The sequence below is a fragment of the Chenopodium album genome, chromosome 26 (assembly GCF_948465745.1).
Source record: "Chenopodium album chromosome 26, dcCheAlbu1.1, whole genome shotgun sequence".
NCBI classification, from domain to species: Eukaryota; Viridiplantae; Streptophyta; class Magnoliopsida; order Caryophyllales; family Amaranthaceae; genus Chenopodium; species Chenopodium album.
Genome location: NC_137859.1, coordinates 5,089,639 through 5,111,759, shown reverse-complemented (window position 1 = coordinate 5,111,759; position 22,121 = coordinate 5,089,639). Strand labels below are relative to the sequence as shown.

General features: G+C 32.1%; 2 protein-coding genes across 2 annotated transcripts; both read left to right on the top strand.

The window, feature by feature from the left end:
• Positions 1–9,559: 9,559 nt before the first annotated feature.
• On the top strand, positions 9,560–15,353 carry LOC145616225 (putative disease resistance protein At1g63350). The gene is made up of 4 exons (XM_081670917.1): positions 9,560–9,682; positions 11,268–11,876; positions 12,832–13,764; positions 13,987–15,353. The coding sequence occupies exons 2-4, from the start codon at positions 11,282–11,284 to the stop codon at positions 15,351–15,353; spliced, it is 2,895 nt and encodes a 964-aa protein (XP_081527043.1). The 5' UTR covers positions 9,560–9,682; positions 11,268–11,281.
• Positions 15,354–15,416: 63 nt separating this feature from the next.
• LOC145618634 (uncharacterized) lies at positions 15,417–17,099 on the top strand. Its single transcript, XM_081673406.1, has 3 exons — positions 15,417–15,902; positions 16,230–16,489; positions 16,719–17,099. The coding sequence occupies exons 1-2, from the start codon at positions 15,463–15,465 to the stop codon at positions 16,435–16,437; spliced, it is 648 nt and encodes a 215-aa protein (XP_081529532.1). The 5' UTR covers positions 15,417–15,462; the 3' UTR covers positions 16,438–16,489; positions 16,719–17,099.
• The last annotated feature ends 5,022 nt before the right edge of the window (positions 17,100–22,121 follow it).

Here is a 22,121-nt window from a genome sequence, read left to right as displayed (position 1 = left end):
CGTACGATTCTAGGATCCTAATCCACCCAAATGATGTAAATTGTCGGTATGGTCGCTGTGCGGTAGAATTGGTGGAATCGAACATATTCCATAAATTTATACCAATTATAATGATTCAACTCCCTGCAAAAAGTCTGATTTTTCGAAACCCATAAGTTTATATTGCGAAGTTGGAATTGAGCTTATAATATATCATTGGAAAGCACTTGATGTCTACTTTCTAACAGAATCAGTCTCGTATCCATATCATTTGCATATTTTATGTTATAGCCTAAAGAGTGTAAAGATGTCATAGTTGAGCCTGACTTTAGTTAGTGACTTATATATTATTTAGTATAAATCGTAATTAAGTTTATGAATCATCAATTTAAAGAACTTTCAAATTTTTATTTAACCAGGCCAATTAATTTTTTTAGGCAAAAAAATATATTCATGAGTCATATGCACTCAACTGTGGGCATATAAACAACACTTTTATAACATGAGTTTATTGTAGTTGTCATTCTTTAGCTGCTATCTGTTTGAAATGAACTTACTTTACACTTAGTATTCTATTATCGTCGAATCTTTTATTAGGGAAGACAATTTTAGGAGACAACAACGTTGTTTTTTTCATAATTTAATAACAATTGTGTCGTCTGCTTGTGATTAAGAATATTGGTCTTGTGATTAAGAATATGTACCAATATTCTAACTTTGTAGTGTACTGTTTGAGTCGTGCGGAATTACTTCTAAAACTATTTTATGTTTGTATAGTCAAAATTATGTTATCAACATAATATATAATATATATATGTATTATTATTGTTGTCATTGCTTGAAAATTACGTATTTAGTCATTAGTTACATTTAAAAGCCCAAATTTTCAATTTTTATAGAATCGTACTTTTCAATTTTGTAGAATTGTACAATTATACGATACAATTCTACGCTACTCACCGATCCAAGGTAGAATCCCGATTCTGATAACTATGATTTGAGAATTTGTGTAATAGTTCGTATGTAGATGCAAAATACTTCATATGTAATTGCATTAAATACATTGAATATTTCTTTGATCAGTGAAAATCATGATTATATCACAATAATTTGTAAGCAATAAGCCAATTTTTCTTCTTCTCCTTTTCAACAATTGAGTTAGGATATATTAATGTTATCCAACCTTAAATCATTTAGAAAACTAATGTTTTGGTGTCAGATATACAAAAGTTGTAAACTTTATTCAATTTACCTCTATTTCCACCACTTTGAGGGCCTGTTCTGATTGACTGACCTGAGTTAAATTGAACTAAACTTATTGAAGTTGAACTGAACTTGACTGAATATTTTATGAGAGAAGGAAATTAAGATAAGAAATGAACTTCTTGGAGCTGAACTGAACTGAACTAGATATTTTACGAGATAAGGAAATAATTAAGATAAGAACTGAAGTGAACTTATTGGAGCTAAACTGAACTGAACTGAAAATAGGCTGAAGAGAACAGACCCTGAGTGTATATTTTATAATGTTAAATTACTGAGTGTTTTGTAATATTAATATGAATGGAAAACAGTGAACTTTGAATTATAAGTCATGGATATCATGCAAATAATATTCATTTTTTCATTTTTTAGCATTTTTCAGGTTTTAAAGGACTAGATGAAATTGTTTGCCAATTATGAATATGTAAGGGTTTTTGTATTTGTCTTTAACCTTAGCTAGGTAAAAAGAAATGTATCAAAATTTCATGAAAAATTACGTAATTTCATATATTGTATTGACTCTTGACTTCATGCCTGAAAGTTGGATAGTATAGTAGCAACTATTCAGCCCTTTTATATCAATTCACTGGTGTATTATATATGTGAAGGACAATAATCCATAAATTAATAATAATTTTTTTTTTCTTCCCAATTCAATAGTAGAAGTACTCAAGTAGCCTAAAATTAGGTTAATTAATTGAATTACGTAGAAATTAATTGAGAAAAATTTGACATTATTAGTTTTATCGTCACATGCTTTATACAACACAAATGTGTATTTTTTTTTATAGGTTATTAAATTTTGAAAGCATTCACTTCCAAATATTAAACATAGATGCATGTATAAATGTATTATATTATACGAAGTAAGTTCTAAATGCACCTTAAAGTAGTCACTGCCATACTTAACTATCTTCACGCAGTCACGCGTGGTGTAAATAACGCCATTTAGAACATATTCATCAATCCATTCTTTAGAACGCACAAATATAGCAATCCTTAGATTCTCAAATGTAGACTTGTCATGTCTATACATACCCTTAGTTGTCAAGATACCTTATCAAGTTGTACTAACTATAAGCTCTAAGATACTCATGATGGTCACATGGAAGAGGGGTGCATATGTTGTGAAGCTAATTAATCCTCATTATATTTTTGGACCCACAAAAAAAAAGACCCAAATTCCTTAAACCATATTATATATATCACATATGTATTATTATAGTATATATAAGTGTATAGGATAACCCTAAGATGATGATGATTGAACGTAAAAAAAGTGTTGTGGATTAATATTTGGCCCTTTTTAATTTGTGAAGGCCGACAAGTTCGCTTCCAATGTCCAACTATGTACTTGATCTTCTTTTATATTCGATGGTACACATAAAATTTTGCCTCAATTTCTGGTCTCTTGTAATTCTTCTCTAAACCTAATCAACCACTCGTGTTTGTGGTCCTTAAAAAATTGTTGTAATAGTACATTAATAAATTTTAGACAATCATCATAAAGAATGCTATTTGAATAAGTAATTAAATGAGTTCTTTTAGAGTTTTAGGACAAGCTTTATATTCAATGTAAATATAATAAGATTTTAGGACAAGCTTTAATTTACATTCAATATAAATATAATAAGATTAAGGGCCTATTCACATTTACTGAATTGAGCTGAACTGAACTGAACTGATTGGAGCTGAACTGAACTGAACTGAACTGAATTGAGCTGAAATGAATATTTTATGAGGGAAGGAAATTAGGAGCTGAACTGAACTGAACTGATTGGAGCTGAACTGAACTGATTGGAGCTGAACTAAACTGAAATTAAGTAAATATTTTTTGGTGAAGTAAATTAAGTAAATATGAACAGACTCTAAGTCGACTTATCTTTTATGTGAGGGAGCTTGTGCTCAATGCTCATATGTGTATATCGGAGATATATCATATTTGTAGATTTATATTAATGTCTTTTATCTTTTATTATATTACACGTATTATTTAGGTCTAGAGATATACTTATTCAATTTTTATGCTAGCTAAATGATATATGGATATTGAACAAAATTAATTTTAACATTGAATAATGAACGTGTGAGTTTCTTATCATGCTATATATACATAGGATGTTAAATAGATTTTTCAAAACCAAAAGTATTTATCTTACTAGCTTAGCATTAAATATACTTGTATTACGGTGCATTAAACATGTTAAAATATATACACAAGTCACTTTTTTGTAGTTTAACTATAGGAGATTAGGACACATCATACATACAAAAATTACCAAATGTTCGAGAAAAGTTGTCACTAACCTCTTGTTAAATACTAAAACAATGGCTTTTAATTTGAAATATACCGATGAAAGATCTTTGATGACAGTTTTTTTTTTCTTTTCTTTTCTTTTTCTTTCTTTCTTTTTTTTTTTTTTTTTTTTTTTTTTTTTTTTTTTTTTTTTTTTTTTTTTTTTTTTGTGTGTGTGTGTGTTTCCAATTACTTTAATGCTATTTTATGCATCTGCATACAAAAGTTGGGGGAGCAGTGACAAATTCGGAGGAGATGATGTTAAGTTTAGAGTTAGGACAATTCACCAAAAAAGTGTGATAAATCTATGCTTTATATTAGATGATTCAGGGTCCCCTCTATTCTTTTTAAGTAACTAAGTGAAGTATATGAAAAAGATGTACCCAAAGTTTTAGCATGCAACTCAACTCAATCTTGCAACTTGCAATTGGGACATATCAGCTTTCGATGGAAGATTAGCATGTGCTAATCTCAACTTTTTTATGTCTTTATTACCATTATTTTTAGGGGCAATTAACCCATAGTAAAATACAAGGTACTTAAAAGTCAAAATTGATTTCAACATCCCCTGAAATCGGGAGGAAAGCTCTAACCACTTGAGCTATCCTTCACTGTCTAATCAAGTTCATGGTTTTATAGTGTTTCTATTCATCAATTGACTCTTTACACTATTTTCCATGTTTGCAACTGTATAAGTAGATAAATATATACTTCACAATAGAGAGGTACTTGAGATACGTTAATGCGTCACGTTAATCATGGTTAAAATGATATTCCTTCATTCCATTTTTAATTGGTCAAATATCAAAGTAAAACCGAATCGCACTTTAGTGTTAATTCAAATACCAAATGTAATCTTTCTCTGTCCCATAATATATGACACAGTCAAACATTGAGCACATACCAATGCACTAGTATAAAGTCCGCCAAAGATAGAGTCCGCCAAAATATATCCTAACTCAAAAAGAAAGAAAGCAGGAAAGAAAAAAGAGAAAGTGTAGAAGCTTGGAAGCTTTATAATATTGTTGAATAGAAGAACAAAAGGTAAGAGTTTAGGTTGCACGATGGGCAAATGATTAGTGTTGCAGTTGATAGAAGCATAAGCAGCACTTCCTTGCTTGGATCCCGGTGTAAAAACTACTCGTATAAAGTTTGCTCCAATTTTTTTTTTTTTGTTTTTGGTTCTTCTTTTTTCCGTAGCCCATGGTTAAGGAATTTTGGACCCACTAAAATGGGCCCAACTTATATTATACGAGTACTTTCTTTTGTTTGTGCTCATCACATTACAAAAACAAAATTCATTTCTTTTTTCTCACTTTATTTATGTCTTTTTCTTACAAACATACTACAAATGTGGTACCTCCGATAAGGATACTACTACCTGTCTACCTCCATTAACATTTACTTGCAACTTTGAAATATTTTATTTTATGTCTTTCAAATAATAACCAAAGTTGCAAGTAAATGTTAACGGAGGTAGTAATTAATTGATATTTTTTATTATACGAAATATTTGATTTGAACAAACTTAAAGAGCATCATGGAGTACTCCCTCATTTTTTAAGGGAGCCTAACATATTGATCAGTGTAGAGCTTTAAGCGGTTGATCCAAATTTGTTAATTTATTGTAATAGAAGATTTTGTTAGAAAATTTTAACTACCATTTTATATTGTTAGAATTTGTTAGACTCAATTATATTTACTAATACTCCTACTAATTCTCATATATATATTCACTACCATTTTAACTTTTCCTTGGTTACTACAGTATATAGGTTTAGTATGTAGTTACTAATTAGGTAGAATTCAGAAAAAAAGAAAGAAGTAGATTGTTATCTTAACTATTATTTGTAGGAGTATACACTACCATTTTTTTTTTTTAATTGAAGTATTTGGTGTTATACATTATTTACAAAATATCCTTTTTGTCATATAAGTTATGTAAGATTTAGTTAGATTATCTATCTCTAATAAGCCCTTATAGGAGAGAATGATCTCTTGGACCAGTGGTCTAGAGAACACCTCGCATCCTTTGACTCTTTGAGGCGCGAGGTTCGATTCTCATCGGGCTCAAATCCCATCTCCCTAACCCCTTTGGGAATTGCCAGCCAGGCTTCCTGTGATTGGAGCTCCCGATGTGGGAAATGAATAGAGGTACTTAAATATGATTTGAAATTTGAACCCTGGTTTCTCCCTTTTTTTATTTTTATTGTTATTTATTTATTTATTTATTTATTTTTGGAAATGTCTACTCCTATAGATAGCCAAATAATCCTTTTTTAGATAGTAAATTTTTTTTTTTAATTACTTCAGATAGGTTAGGTACTTGGGTTACCGTCTTGAAAGAACACTAGCCGAGTAACTTCTTGTATCCTTACAAGTTAAGAATAAACTTACCAAAATTTACAATTAAAGCAGCTACTTTATTCGGAATGGAAGCATCATTTTGTACTTTCTATTTATAAACTTTAAGCTTTTACATTGTTTAAAATTAATTTTTTTTGGAGGAGAAGCTTATATGCTCTTACTTTGATCAAATTAAAGTGCAAAATCGTAAAAGTTATCCATGTTTTATGCCATTTGGGATCCTTAAGGACGAAGGATTAACTGTTTCCTGGTACCATCTTTTAGCTTTTGGATAATCAAAATATGTAACTTTTTAAATTTTAATACTTTTATTAAAGTTCTAAATAAGATTGCTTGTTCTTGTTTGATTAGTTAACTTGAGAGTTGTTCGTTGGCCAATCATTACTCTTGCCTTATTACGAGAGACACGTTGAAATTTGAAATTCGAGGAACACTTTCCAAATCTGGTTTAAGTTATTGTTTAAAATTTTGTTGTATCGCTATGATGTTTTAATTTAATGTAACTAATGATATTTATACCACTATTTATCACTAATATACAATCTAAAACATTACAGTATTACTACCTCTGTTAACTTGTAGTTGCAGTTTTGGGGTATTATTTGTAAGATATAAAATATTCTAAAGTTGCAAAACAAAGTTAACGGAGGTAGTATTATTGTGTAATCACATCCAAGATTAATATTAAAGTTATTAAATAATTAAGTGGAACTATGCACGTACACTGCAATAAGTTAGGCGTTTGTTTTTTCTAATCTAATTACTTTTAATAGCAGTTGTCTAGTAAACGCTATAATAAGGGTCTGTTCACATTTATTTAATTTTAGTTCAGTTCAATTCAGCTTCAATTAGTTCAGTTCTGTTCATTTCAGCTCTAATCAGTCAGTTCAGTTCAGTTCAGCTCCTAATTTCCTTCTCTCAAAAAATATTCATTTCAGTTCAGTTCAATTCAGTTAAGCTCCAATCAGTTCAGTTCAACTCCAATCAGTTCAGTTTAGTTCAGCTCCAATTAGTTCAGTTCAACTCAATTCAATAAATGTGAACAGACCCTAAATGGACTTTTAATAGCGTTTGAATAAAAAACCGTTACTATAGGTTATAAATGAGATATTTTATAGTAAGAGAAGAGAATCGTTATAAAAAAATAGCTGTAAAACGATTAGCTACGTACATATTCTACATAGTATATGATAGCGACAATTGCAATTTAGGTTACGGTCTTGTGAGAAGACGTTTTTAATTTCTCCCGTATTTTATAAAATAAAAGAAATGATAGTGACACTTACAATTTACGTGCAGAAAATCTTGCGAGGTTTATACATACGTAACTGGCATTATATTCAATATAGTGACCCCTAATTTTATTATAGTACTCCTTTTTTTTTGACATAATAACCTTTTTTAAAACTTGTGTGACCTTTAATGTTACGGCTATTTCACCAAATGCCACTGACAAATTTAAAAATTCACCAAATGCCATCAGACTTTTCAGAATTCACCAAATGTCACCAAGTTTTTAAAAAATTCACCCAGTGCCATTAATGACTAACAGCAGTTAACTCCGTTAGTCATTAAGGCTAATTATGCCACGTGGTGGCTTATGATTGGTTCACTTTATTATTATTTATTTATCAAAAAATTAAAATAAGAAGTTTTCAAAAAAAAAAAAAAAATTAAAAAAAAAATTAAAATCAGGAAATAAAAAAAAAACAACTAAACCCCAGCCACTCTTCCCACCGCACCACCGCCCCTACGCCAGCCCAACCCCTTTCCCCCACCCCCACCGGCGACAACATCCTCTTTGTTGTCGGCGGCCACCCCTCCCCCTCCCCCTACCACCTCCATCCACTTCCCCCCATTAAACCACCATCCTCGACACCCTAAAACCCCAAAATTGAAATCTCCAAAAACGAAACCCTAAATTTCGTATTTAAGGTTTTTCGATTTTGGGGTTTAAGCGAGGTGGTTCAGGGTGTGGAGATGGGAGGGGGAGGGGCGGTTTTGGTTTTCCAGCGGGGAGGGATCATGGACGCCAGCAGTGGGGAGTAGAGGGGGTTTCGAATTTGGGATTTAAGGTGTCAAAACCCTAGATTTCGATTTTGGTGATTTTAATTTAGGGTTCCGGCGTGGTGGTTGAAAGGGTGGAGCTCGGAGGGGATGAACTTATTTGAGTTCTCCGGCGTGGGGAGGGGAGGGATTTTCGAGGGAGAAAGAGGGTTTGCGAATCGCGGGAATGGTGGCTGGATTGCGTCGTCGGTGTAGGCTGGCTAGCCTGGGTGGCCGGCGCGGTTCTTCAGGGATGGCCGTCGCCGCGGTGGGTACTGGCTGGAGGCGGGGATATGGTGGTGGCAGTGAAAGACGGTGGTTGGGGCTGAGAAATGGTGGGTGGTTTTTTTTTTTTTTTTTTTTTTTTTTTTTTTTTTTTTAAGTCTTTTATTAAGTAATTAATTTACTAATTTAATAAGCAACCAATCATAAGCCACCATGTGGCATAATTAGCCTTAATGACTAACGGAGTTAACTGCCGTTAGTCATTTATGGCACTGGGTGAATTTTTTAAAAACTCGATGGCATTTGGTGAATTCTGAAAAGTCCGATGACATTTGGTGAATTTTTAAATTTGTCAGTGGCATTTGGTGAAATAGCCGTTAATGTTATTATGAACTTAAAATACGACATTATGTTGAATAGTGACCTAATTTCAACAAAGTGATCTTTAGTATTCATATTGACCATTATATTAAAAATTTCATTAAAAAAATCAACCTCTTATAACTTTTATAATGTCACACTAATTTTTATTTTAACATACTAACCTTTATTTTAATATAGTAACCTTTCTTTTTATTAATAAAACAATCATATTGTCTCTAATGTTAGTGCGTGGTCCACAATAAAGTAGTGTGAACACGAACAAGTTCATTTAAGAATTTGTAATTTACGTGATCCCCAATAATGTATACATGAGAGAATGATCTCTTGGACCAGTGGTCTAGAGATCACCTCGCATCCTTGAGGTGCGAGGTTCGATTCTCATCGGGCTCAAATCCCATCCCCCTACCCCTTTGGGCATTGCCAGCCAGGCTTCCTGTGATAGGAGCTCTCGGTTGGAGTCCAGTTACCCTTACCGTGTAAAAAAAATAAAAATAATGTATACATGAGACTGTTAACATATATGTAGTATTATATTGTATGATTGCGAATACATATTAACTGAAATGAATAAGATCTCACATTGATTACATGACAATTTTCTTTATTTCATTTTATATACCTCACAAGTATAGTCAAAATCTGTAGGATCAATACTTTCACATATTTCCCGAAAAGTGTTAATTTATATAAGAAGATGATAATCTTGCATTTTCTAGACTTTTTGCATGAGTACGAATGTATGATATGATAATAACATTGCCTTGCAAAGAAATTAAATAATCAATACCATATTAAGTTGATGAAAATTCTTTAACAGTTAACATGAAACAGATGATTGGACTTAATAAGGAATAACTTGGAGTAATTAACCTAATCAAAATTTGTGCTTGTACTTGTGTCGCAAAACCAAAGCAATATGATATTCCAAGTGTGAGGAATACGTGCTCACACAAAACCTAACACATCTATAAATATTAACAGATGGTGTCATTTGTTCATACCACAAACGAAAACAAAACAACTTACCAAATTACCAATTATATCATAAATAACTATTACCTAAGGTTCCATGCAAGTTTCAAATAGCTTGAACATATGAGCAAAGCTGTTCAAGCCAATTAGGTTTGCATCTCAACCTCTTTTTCTCATCATAAGTGTTAGTTAATGAGTTTGACATGCGATTGATCTTGCTATAATTGTTATAAAGAATGGGTATTTCATAATATGCAAAAGCTAACAAGCGCTTTAGACAACTAAAATTGGAAATATCAAAGTAAAATCAATATTTATTACTCCGATAGACGGATAAGTTTCTCATGCATTTTTAATTTAATATTATTTTGAGCAATATATTAATTAGTCATCTAATGCCCTGAGATGCTTGTTAGCAAGATTTTTCATTATTAAATTTTTAGGAAAATTTTCAACGTAACTACTATACGACCTTTTAGTTATCGATCACTTTTGTGAACAAATACCTTATTTTAAAGTTTGTGAAACCTTTATTGGTTTTTTGTTTGGCACCATCACTATTTGACGGATTCCGTCCAATTTTTAAGATATGATAATTGATAAGCTTATTTTTATTTTTTATTTTTTAGAGAATAAGCTTAATTAATATACTCAATTTTCATTCGATTAAATTATGCACGTAACCGGCCAATCTTTTATCACTTAATTAAATCATATTTTTATTCTATTTTAATTGCATACTTTGTGTTTTATTCATCCTTTATCTAGTGGTTAAATTCTTTTTTCCATTTATCATTTATATAAAAATTTGGACAATCATATCTATGTTAATTGCATACTAATAAAATTTTATCAAAACATATCTTATGGTTGGACAATCATTTATGTATGTACAATACTTATATGTTTCCCTCCCTTATTTTTGTTGCTTAGAGGTGATGATTTATATTGATTAAAATTTACTTTTATTGAAATGAACTTATTTTGGTTGAATTAATTTTTTTTTTACTAAACTTAACTTATTGTAACCTAGCTTAAATTAACTTATTTTTATTAATGGAAACTTAAATTACATTTTTTGATCAGTAAGATGAATAGAACATAGCCTAATACTATTTTTGTTCTCTTTCTTGAATATTCTTGTCAATTTAACTATGATCGACCTTGTTCTCTTCACTTTAAAAGAAGTAATATTTAGTACTTCTTGTGTTCTTTTATTTTATCTCTTACTAATGGTTTATATAAATGAAATAGTAAATGGAAAGTGGGTTTCAATAGTTTTTTTTTTTAAATGTACTTGGTGAGAAGAGAGAAAGAAAATTGTTTAGAAACATTGGTATTATTAAATCATGTGGTGAGGTAAACAATAATAAAAGTGAAAATTTTCTTACCATAAAAGGAAGCAAAAGTAGGAAGATAAGAAAAAACAAATCAAACGGAAAATAGAATAATAAATTAACCGAGGGAGTAATAATAATCTCAGTCAGTAAAAATAAATTTAGATCAACAAAATAATTCCAGTTCGGTAAAAATAAGTTGTAATCACTAAAAATCTGTAACTTTAAAGAACAAATATAATAGAGAATATTTAGCAAAAATGATTTCATTACAACAAAAATAAGACGGGTGAAGAGAGCATGACCTAAATTGAGAATATTGCTCCCATCATTTTCAACTGTCTAAGTGTCTAAGTTTAGCAGTTTATGATCATCCACATTTGCTTATTCATCGACAGGCATTTAAAGATCAATGGCGGGATTTGCTAGTTCTGTCTTGGATAAGATTAGCAGCGGAGTTGCGCAGGCGATCACAGACTGCACAGTTAACACTTATGGTTACATCACAAAGTACAATGAGAACATAAAGGAGCTGAAAGATTTAACGAAAAAGCTAGAGGAAAAAAAGATTGATATTGTAGGTAAAGTGGAAGAGAGTGTTAATCACAAAGGAGAGGAACAAACAAATGAAGCTAGGGATTGGATTAAAGGTGTAGATGAATTGCTTAACGATGTTAAGCTCAAGAAAATTGTGGATACGGATGAAGTAGACCGAAGAATTGAAGATGAATGCTGCTTCGGCGTCTGCCATTGCAATCTGGTTCATCGGTATAAGTGGAGCCAAGCAGCTCAACAGAAGTTGGATAAAATCAAGAAAACCCTTGAAAATGTTCACAAGGGAGAATTTGCACTAACTCAACCTTTATCAGCTAAAAAAGTTTATGAGAAGATTAGTACATATAAGAATTTTGACTTGGATTCTAGAAAAACACTTTGCGATCAAGTTGTGAACAAGTTACTTGATGAACAAGTCTCTGTTGTTGGCCTATTTGGTGCAAAGGGTATGGGTAAGTTTTTCATGTTCACCTTTAGGGCCTGTTCACATTTACTTAATTTCGGTTCAGTTCAGTTCAGTTCAGCTCCAATCAGTTCAGTTCAGTTCAGTTCAGTTCAGCTCTTAATTTCCCTCTCACATAAAATATTCATTTCAGCTCAATTCAGTTCAGTTCAGTTCAGTTCCAATCAGTTCAGTTCAGTTCAGTTCAGTTCAGCTCCAATCAGTTCAGTTCAGTTCAGTTCAGTTCAGCTCAATTCAGTAAATATGAACAGGCCCTTAATTTAATTCATTTTTCTTAGCTTTTTTTTTGTTTTTTTTTTGTTTTTTTTTTTTGTTTTTTAATTTATTTTTTTAATTTTAATTTTAATTTATGTGAATAGAATTATAACGTGCATATTAAAGGTTCACTATTTTTGGTTGAATAGAATGATTTATTGTGAGTCCGCCTTTATATCATGCTATAACTTGGAAATGAAAAATAATATATTAATATGCATTGCATGATGCCATGATTTTTTAAGGTTGTACATGTAGCATATATTAACTTATACAATACTAGCCTCGTATGCACCCATTCATGTGAATATCTGTTTTTTTTAAATTTTTTTTTTTTTTTAACCGATGTGAATATTTGATTTTGACCTATAAGGCTATAACTTTATTATTAGAAAACATCTACTAGTTTAACTTGATTCCTGTAAGACTTGATTCCTTTCCCCAAAGTATTTTAACTTTGGTGGATTTGGATAATGCTTAATAAAATTGCTCTATCGGTTTTCAAAAAAAATAAAGAAAACATCTAATAGTACTGTATCAATTTAAATGTGTAATTTAACAAAATGAAGGTAGTAGAATGGAAGGGGAGAATAAATTAAAGAAACAAATAATTAAAGTATTAGTAATTTTTTTCCAAATAAATGGTATCTTGTACCGTACTTATGTATTTGGGTGCATTGTACCACCAGGTAAAACGACAATGGTAAAGGAGATAGTGCAAAATGATAGGGTACGAAGGGCATTCGACAGAATATCCGTGGTATCGGTTTCGGAAACACCAAATCTGAAAGCGATCCAAGAAAAGATTGCAAAGGACATTGGATGTGATGAGAAATTGATCATTGATCAGGATAAGTTAGATCAAAGGGGAATGATTTTAAATATGCACATATATTCAGAAAAGGAAAAAATATTGATAATCTTGGATAATGTAATGGGAAAAGTTGATATGAAAACAATAGGTGTAGATCGTGGAAATGAGTACTGCAAGATTTTGGTGGTAAGCAGGACAGATGATGTGTGCCGATTAATGGGGGTGGAACGAGACGAAAACATATTCAAAATGAAAAAGTTGTCGAAAGATGAAGAAAGATGTCTATTCTGGAGAAAGGTTTATGAGAAAGAGAAGGAGGTCGACAACATAACGAATTCCGAATATCTATCTCTTGCTGACAGATTGTTGGGTTACTGTCAAGGCTCACCTCTAGCAGTGGTGTCGTTGGCAAAGGTGCTAAGAGATAAAGATTTGTTAAAGTGGAAAGAATTTGGTGAAGAACTCGATAAGAAGTCGAGTTCTGAGGATAAGATCCGGACTATTTGGGAAGAGAGTTTAAAGATTTCTGTTAGTAATTTCGAAGAGAAGAAGAGGTTTTACAAGATTGCTTGCGCATTTCCCCCCGAAACAAGCATACCAGTCCGTGAAGTGATGAGAATTGGCATTGGGTTAGATTTGTTCAATTCTGTCAAAAACCTTTCTGAAGCCATCTCCCTAGCCGACTCTTGGGCTCATGAAATGAGCGCCTCGTCGTGGCTTGAAGCTCAAGAAGATGATCAAGGCGTCTCTCTTAGACTCACTGATGAAGCTCGTAGCCATACGCTTTCCTTATTGCTCCAAAAAGACGGTACGTACTCACTATTTACACCCAATTGTTTTACCTCTGTCCCTTTAATTTATTTTTGTCATATTTGACCTTTCATTGGTCTCCAAGACACATATCAAAACGTTTATACTCCATTTTAATAGGTTATATATATATATATATATATATACTCTCTCCATTTTTGGATAAAAAATTATTCTATCTTAAATGTAACAATCAATATTCTCCTTAATTTCCTTTCAGAAAAGGAAAAAGAGATGTTCATGTTGGAAGACATTCCTCGATGGCGTTACATGGAAGGGACTTACCAACAAATGTGCACAACAATATCATTGGCGGCTGGCTCTGATCATTCTCGTCTTAATGGGCTTAACTTCGAGAAGCTTCAAGTATTGATTCTGGATAAAACCGAACCTCATAACAAGTTTACCGATGATTTTTTCAAAGGGATGAGTAATCTCAAGGTTTTAGCACTTAAACAAATGGGGAGTAAATCATCTAAGCTGCGTTTACCAGAATCAACAGGAAAATTATTGTCGAAACTCAAAGTGTTACTCTTGGAGAAGTGTGAGTTGGGTGATCTTAGATGGATTGGTGATCTAATAGGCCTTGTTGTTCTTAGTTTTCGTGACTCGAAAATGGAGGAGTTACCTGCTGATGGAATGAAGAACATCCACCATCTTCGCCTTTTGGATTTGAGCAACTGTAAAATTCAGCACAAGGTCGGAATCCCTGCTAATCTTTTAAAATCGCTCTCTGATTTGGAAGGGTTTTATGCATTCGATTGCTTCGAAGACTGGGCAGAAGATAGTGATGAGGAGAATGAATCTGCGAAAATTGATGAGTTGAACTTGATCAACTTCTTGAACGTAGTTGAAATCAAAGTACGGAATCTTGATCAATTTCCAGAGAATAGCAAGTTTATTACAAACTTGGATCATTTTTATGTATCTGTTGGTTTGAGTTCACCAGCAGAATCGTCACAATCATATGTGAATTTGGTATCAAAATCGCGGTCTGCAAGCAGCAAACGAGTGTCTCGTACTTTACGAGTTGGGTCCATAAAAGAGACTTATAAAAACAACACGAAAATGGCAGAATTGCTCAAGAAAACAGAAAAGTTAAGGCTAGAGAAAATGGTGGGGTGGCAACAATTCGTGAAAGATTTCGACAAGAAAACTACCAAGATGGAGATCTCTTTGCCTGGAAATAGAAGTCATGATCCTGAGTTTCCTTGTTTGCGAATCTTGAACATTTTCGATTGCAACGATATGCTGTGTTTTTCAGAGATACCTCTCAAGGCGCCCAACTTAACTCATTTAAGAGTGAAAGGGTGTAAGAAATTAATCTTCCTTTTTGTCAAGGGTGTTTCAGAAGGAGATTTCACTGAGTTTCCTCGTTTAACAGATATAGTGCTAGAGGATCTCGATAATTTGGCTACTATGTCACGTCAAATGACCGAAATCGACAGCTATGATTCAAAGCTCTTCTCAACTCTCTTCCATGGAAAGGTATACTTTAATCTCGACACTCGTAATATTACTTTGTATAAATTGTTACATCTTTTAACATACGAAGTATATAATAGGCCAATCGACTTGTTGGGATGACTTGAATTTGTATCTATTTTTGACATTGCAGATGACATTTATATCATTGGAGAAATTGACTTTGCGAAATTGCAATCAAATTGTAAAACTCTGGGATATCGCACAAGAGATGAATACGTATGACAAACTCCAGTACATATGTATTTACAAATGTAACAAGCTGCAAAGTCTTGGCTCGGTTGCCACATCTAATGCTCTTAAGCAGATTAAAACAATCGAAATCGATTCGTGCTCAAAAATAAAGGAAGTCATCTCATGGGAGGGTGATGATCATCACGAAATATCAATTTTTCCGAAACTCGAAAAATTGTTCCTTAGCCACTGTCCCAATTTACAGAGGTTTTTCTCAGGAAAGCAGAAACAAGTTGTGCATCTGAAATCATTACAAATCCTACACATTAAGTATTGCTTTAGGATGCAGTCTTTCACTTCTGGAGATTTTAGAGCACCATTAAGTGAGGTTAAAGTTGAACCTTACCAACTTAAAAGGCAGCAAACTGAGAACTTTAATACCTTCCTACAGAGTTATTCACTGGAGCAAAACCCAAGGTACGTTTTTTGTATTGTTTATACACTATGTTATTACATGGACTCATGTCATGTACGTATTATTACCTGACACGGGTATGTATTCAAGTATCCAATTCAACAAAACTGTCCATTATGAAGTGGAGTGTCAAGTTGTCAACACTTATGTCGAGGATTTGACATGGGTATATATGTGAGGTATTCTATAAAATGAAGAGTCCAAGTAATATAGATAATGTGTATGCTAGTATATCACAGTACTTGTCCTAGAATTCATTATTTCCATAATAAGCATGGATCAAAGCACAAGTATATTAATCTAATCAGCTGATTTTTCCCCTTAATCAGTACTTCTGGTGATGAATCCGGCAATCAGGGCGGTGGTTCCCCTAGGAGCTCGGCCCGAAATGCTAAGCGCAACATCTTCAAGAGTATATGCTTTTGCAGGAAGTCAAGCGAACTCAACCAAACAAGCAAAAGGACAGGATCGAACATAGAAGGTAACAAACTAAAGGCTCAGATGAGTGAGATCAAAACTGAAACTCGTCAGGAATGAAGGCCAGGAGGATTTGGTCAAAACAAGGATATCTTGTGAGCACAATAATAAGGTAACAATGAATTACGAATTTTTATTATACACCCGAGTATATGTTTATCAACTTTAATCGTAAACACCAATGTTTAGTTTTTATATTGTACTTCAATAGAAACTCGTGTAATAGCTACATTTTAAACTATATAAGTATAAAACTCCTTGACGTTTTTAAATAAATTATAATACGGAGTACTTCTTTTTAAACGCCAAAGTTAACAAAATTTGATCACAACTGGTTGTAGTTGTTGCAGTGGATGAAGGACCAAAGAAGGAGTTAAGTTGAAGAGCGCCAAGTTACAGCATGTTTCAAGAATATTGATCACTTTACATTATCGTTGAATGGTTCACATATTCCAATTTCTGTATCGACGGCCCCAACTAGTTGATGGAAGATCTCAAGAATGACGTTAATATATAATTTTTTAAAGTTAAACTGGAAACTATATAGTTACCCTCAACCTATAAGATTCAAACACCAATAATATAAGTATATAACCCTTGATAAACATCAGTGTCCCAAAAAAAAAATTAAAAGATAAACATCTGTTAGTTGTTTATCAAATAAATAAATTTGTATTTCTTGTCAATACCACGTGTCATTAGTGTATTAAAATGTAAATAAAGATGGGAAGTGTTTTTTTTTTTTTTTTTTTTAAATAAAAATAATTAGTAAAATTTAATGGTCATTATTATTAGAAAAATCTATATCTATACTTTAGTATTTAAAAACACAAACCACAATCTATACTAAGCCACATGTCACCATAATCACTCATATGCCACATGTTACCTCTCTTAATCCTTTCTTTTTAAATTCCCATTTATAATAAATTAAAGTTAAACTAATTAGTGTTCATTACATTAATAAAATAGTCTTTTCATCTCTTAAACTTAAATATAACTTAAACCAATGTGTCATTTCATTCCCTACAATATCTATGTATATATACTGTATTAAATTTCACAACAACACCGACACTTTTCAAGAAAAATAACCTAAGCAACAACCCGTGCATCGAACGGGTCAAAAGGCTAGTTTGATTTAAATAATCGAACCTTTAACGTATATATGTTTAATAATCCAACCTTTTGATTATTCCACAATAATCCAAGCTTTGGGGGGTGTCTTAGATTATCAGGCCGAGGTGACTTGCAACCTGTTTCTCAGGTAATTTTTTTTTTTCATTTCAATTTAAATTTTTTTGACAAAAAAAAAAAAAAAAAAAAGTAAAACCCAGCCACCTACCTCTCTGCCGCCCTTCCCATTCTCTTTTCCATTTTCCGACCACCGCCATCCCTACCCCTGCCGACCCTCCCCCTCCGATCCCCCTCCCCTCCGCGCAGCTGCTACCCCTTGAAACCACCCCAATTCCCTAAAACCCGAATTCCTAAAACACCGAAGACCTATACATCGAAAAAGGAATATGTTATTCGAGGGGGGAGCGACGGCCGGCCGGGAATTGAGAATGAAGAGAGAGAAATTGAGGACGAGGGACGGTAGGCGGCGTGTGGTCAGTCGTGGGTGGCTGGGATCGGAATTAATGGAGAGTGAAGGGAAAGAGAAAGGAAGGAGGGAGGAAAGAAAAAGAAAGGAAGTAAGAAGGAAGGAGGAAGGAATGAGCTGCCGAAAATTATGGAGGAGATGGAAGGAGGTGGGGTGCTCGGCAATTGGAGGTACCGACTGTGGGTGGTTGGATTTTGGAGGGGAGGGGTGGTGTCGTGCGTGGTGGTGGTCGGATTTCGGATGGGTAGGAGTGGTGGTGACTGGTGATCGGATTTTGGAGGGGAGGGAGTGGTGGTGGTGGTGCTGTAATATTATGGAGGTTTGAAAGGAAGAAGGAGGGGAAAAAAGGGGATTTTTTTTAATTTAATTTTAAAAAAGAAATAAAAATATTTATTGGACAAATGACAATCTGACACGTGGAAGGTGACCTGCACTTTTAGGTTAAGTGACCTGCTAGGCCTGAGAATCTAAGACACCCCCCAAAGCTTGGATTATTGTAGTATAATCAAAAGGTTGGATTATTAAAAATAAATACGTCAAAGGTTGGATTATTTAAATCAAATTTTCCTTATTATTATAATAGATAAACATGTACTCCGTATGTAATAATGTAAATGAATGGTTTATGGCCGGTATTAATAAAATAAACATGTGTGTAAATGGACTGCTTATGATATTTAATAAATAAATATGAAATTTCTTTATTATTGGGAAAGATTAATTTAAAAAAAATTCTCTATGGATCGGAGTATAATTCATTTTTTTTCCCCTCACTTTATGTCATTTTCTTATACGTATTTGAGCTTTTCTGATATGTAATGAAAATGTTAATACTAAGGTTAGACTTAAGTTGCTTCTCCTCCCTAGCTTGATGGTGTGCATCCAAATTATAATTATAACGATACAGCCGTATATTTACGACTCATATTAGTCATAAAGTGTAGTTCGATTCGTTCTAAACTGGACTAGTTCAATAAAAATGAGTGATACATATTATTGTGACACATAAAAATAAATTAAACTTGAAATTCAAATCACCTGAAAAAAGCGAAGATGTCTCAAACAAAAAAAAAAAAAAAAAAAAAAGGAAGAAATAAAAAGTTGAAATAGTCCACCCCTATTAATGGATAACCAAATTTCACAGTTAAAAGCAACTTCAACTTCTTTTATCCAGCATGCCAGCATGGAAGCATCGCTTTGTACTTTCCAAATTATAAATTTTTAGCTTTTGCAAGTTCAAATACATACAAGTGCAAAAACGTGAAAGTTGTCTACTTTTGAGCCATTTGGTTCTTAATAACGAAGGATTAACTGTTTATTGGTACTATCTTTTGACTTTTTAGCTTTTGCATTAGCAAACTAAATCAAACTTAGCTTTACATTACTTAGCAAAGTTCTAAGTTTTGTTCTTGTTTAATTATTTGGTTAACTTATTGGAGTTATTGGCCAATCTCTAGTTGAGAAAAATAATACGAGCAGAAGACTGACAGACTGTATAAGGCTTGCTTTATTAAGGTTTTTATTTTTATTAGGAAAATTTGTCAAAAATAACACCACCTTTGGCCAGTCTTCCAGTAATAGCACTACCTTTTGATTATTCCAGAATAACATCACCTTTCACATGTATTTGCCAAATATGAAACAAAACCGGTTGGTAACCTATTTTACAGGTTACCTGTGACAACAAATTTTAAAAATTGGGTGGTCTTAGACAACAAATTTTTTTTTTCGGGTGGTTTTTGACAAAATTAAAAAGTGTTTATAATGGGTGGTTTCTGACAAAATTTCCTAAAATAAAATAAAATTCTAGATAGGTAGCAAATGTGAAAGAGGGGTATTTTAGTGGTAGTAAATGTCAAAATTTCCTTTTATAAATTTTGTTTTTTTAGATTTTTTGCCTTTTTAATAGCAAATCAAACTTAATCTTTATTATAAATTCTTAAATAGACCTGATTCACACTAATTTATTGTGGACCACTAACATTAGGAAAATTATGATTGTTTTATTAGTAAAAAAAAAGGGTCACTATAATAGAAAAAAGGTCTCTATGTTGAAATAAAAATCATTTTGGTAATATATATAGGCTATTAGAGGTTAATTTTTTAATGAAATATTTTATATACTGGTTAATATGAATAATAAAGGTCACTGTGTTAAAATTAGGGTCATAACATTGTATTTTTAGTTTACAATTATATTAAACGTTATACTAGTTTTAATAAAGGTTAATTACTATGTTAAAAATATAATTACTATGTAAAAATTAAGGGTCACTATGTTCTATATAATGTCAGTTGCGTGTGTATAAACCTCGGGTCCACATCCACAATAATAACATTATTGTGGACCAGGTCCACGCAAGTCTTTTTGAATCTTTATTATTTTGTACTCCGTATATCATAAAATATATAATCAACCAACAAGTCTAGAAGAAAAGTGCGTGCATTCATATGATTTAGAGCCATTGCGAGGTTTGATATAAAAATTAAGTTCATTGAATTCCATTTTACTTGGCATACTAATATAACAAAATTCATATAATAATCGATCTAGATGACTTTTGAGCCCAAAAAAGATATACGAACTTGTTAAAACTATGGGCAAACTATACATTCAATTCCTATCTCAATAGAACTAATTAATTACATAGTATATTGGTTTATAGCATATTCATAATTATTAAAGACGTACTCAACTCAAAATCACGCAATTGGAGATCAGAGATATTAGTATTATGTTGAAATATACATGTTGGATTTTAAATATTACATTGTTCATGCAGTGTGAAGGCATTTTTGAAGAATATGAAGTAGCAGTTATACAAGCAGAATGAGAGCCAAGATATTACTCCAATACAAGTTTCAAATGCCATTGATCGTAGAAAGCTTTTGCTTGATATGGTTGCCAAAGAACCAATTCCTCCTTTGTATAATGAATATACAATAATCTGTTCTAGGCTTCTAGTTAGGGAATTGAAATGTTAGTTGCATGCATGTATTATTTGATTATTTGTTATGTTTTATACTTGGTATATATTATGTAATTATTAAATTTGTATGTAATAAGAAAACGAATTGTTGCTTGGACATATTTAGAATAAGGTTAGACAATTATCAGTGTGATCTTAAAATCCTATGTCAATTATAAATCTATTGAGCCATCAACATTGTGTAACATTAATCTATAATCGTACTCTATCTTGAAATGTATGCACACTTAGCTCGGAACCAATTTTACTTTACGTATGTCATTAACTCTTTGTTCATAACATCAATGCCTCTGATCTAGCTAGGATTGGACTCAATTACTTTTTATGTTTTTTAAAACTACCAAATGGCAATGCATTATCTATCGAAGCACCGAATGCATTTTCTATCGAATTCTATTACTTTACGTATAATTAAAACCACCAAATGATTTTTCTATCGAATCAATTCAAAGAACTTAAAAAAAAAAAAAAAAAAAAAAAAAAAAAAAACCTACATAAACTGGTCAGTGAGTCCAATTATATGGTCCAAGTCATAAAACTTTGTTTAAAACCTTTAAAATTGGGCTGGATCAAATATTGACAGATCTGACTACATCACAAGCCCAAAATACTTTACTGAATTCTGGGAAAAAAAAAAGAAAAAGAAAAATCCATCAGGTTAAGTCATGCGACGACGTTTTAGGCCCTGTTTGATTCACCTTAATTTTGCTGAACTGAAATTATTTTTACTGAACTTAACTGAACTTAATTTTACTGAACTGAAATTATTTTTACTGATCTTAAATTATTTTTGTTGAACTGAAATTATTTTTACTGATTTTCTATTATAATTCTTCTTTAAGAAAACTGAATTTTACTAAACTGAACTTATTTTTACTGAACTGAAATTAATTTTACTAAACTGAACTTATTTTTACTGAACTGAAATTATTTTTACTTAATATTATTTTTAAGGTGAAGAGAACAAGGCCTTAGTATGTGAGGCAACACTGAGAATCGACGAGGAAAAGATGCCGGCAACTGAAATAATAGTGGTTTGCATGGGTGATGATTTGCTTGTCTTGCATGTTTTCGTATATATTTTTAGGTGACTGACATATGCATGGTCCACTTTTCTTGTTATGAAATCAATACCACATCCAATTTGTAGG

Bases quoted from the DNA above. Each gene is read 5' to 3' on its own strand.
- LOC145616225 (XM_081670917.1), top strand. From the start codon at position 11,282: ATGGCGGGATTTGCTAGTTCTGTCTTGGATAAGATTAGCAGCGGAGTT. The intron at 11,877-12,831 runs GTAAGTTTTTCA...TTGTACCACCAG, and splicing joins ATTTGGTGCAAAGGGTATGG to GTAAAACGACAATGGTAAAG. The intron at 13,765-13,986 runs GTACGTACTCAC...ATTTCCTTTCAG, and splicing joins CTTATTGCTCCAAAAAGACG to AAAAGGAAAAAGAGATGTTC.
- LOC145618634 (XM_081673406.1), top strand. From the start codon at position 15,463: ATGAATACGTATGACAAACTCCAGTACATATGTATTTACAAATGTAAC. The intron at 15,903-16,229 runs GTACGTTTTTTG...CCCCTTAATCAG, and splicing joins TCACTGGAGCAAAACCCAAG to TACTTCTGGTGATGAATCCG.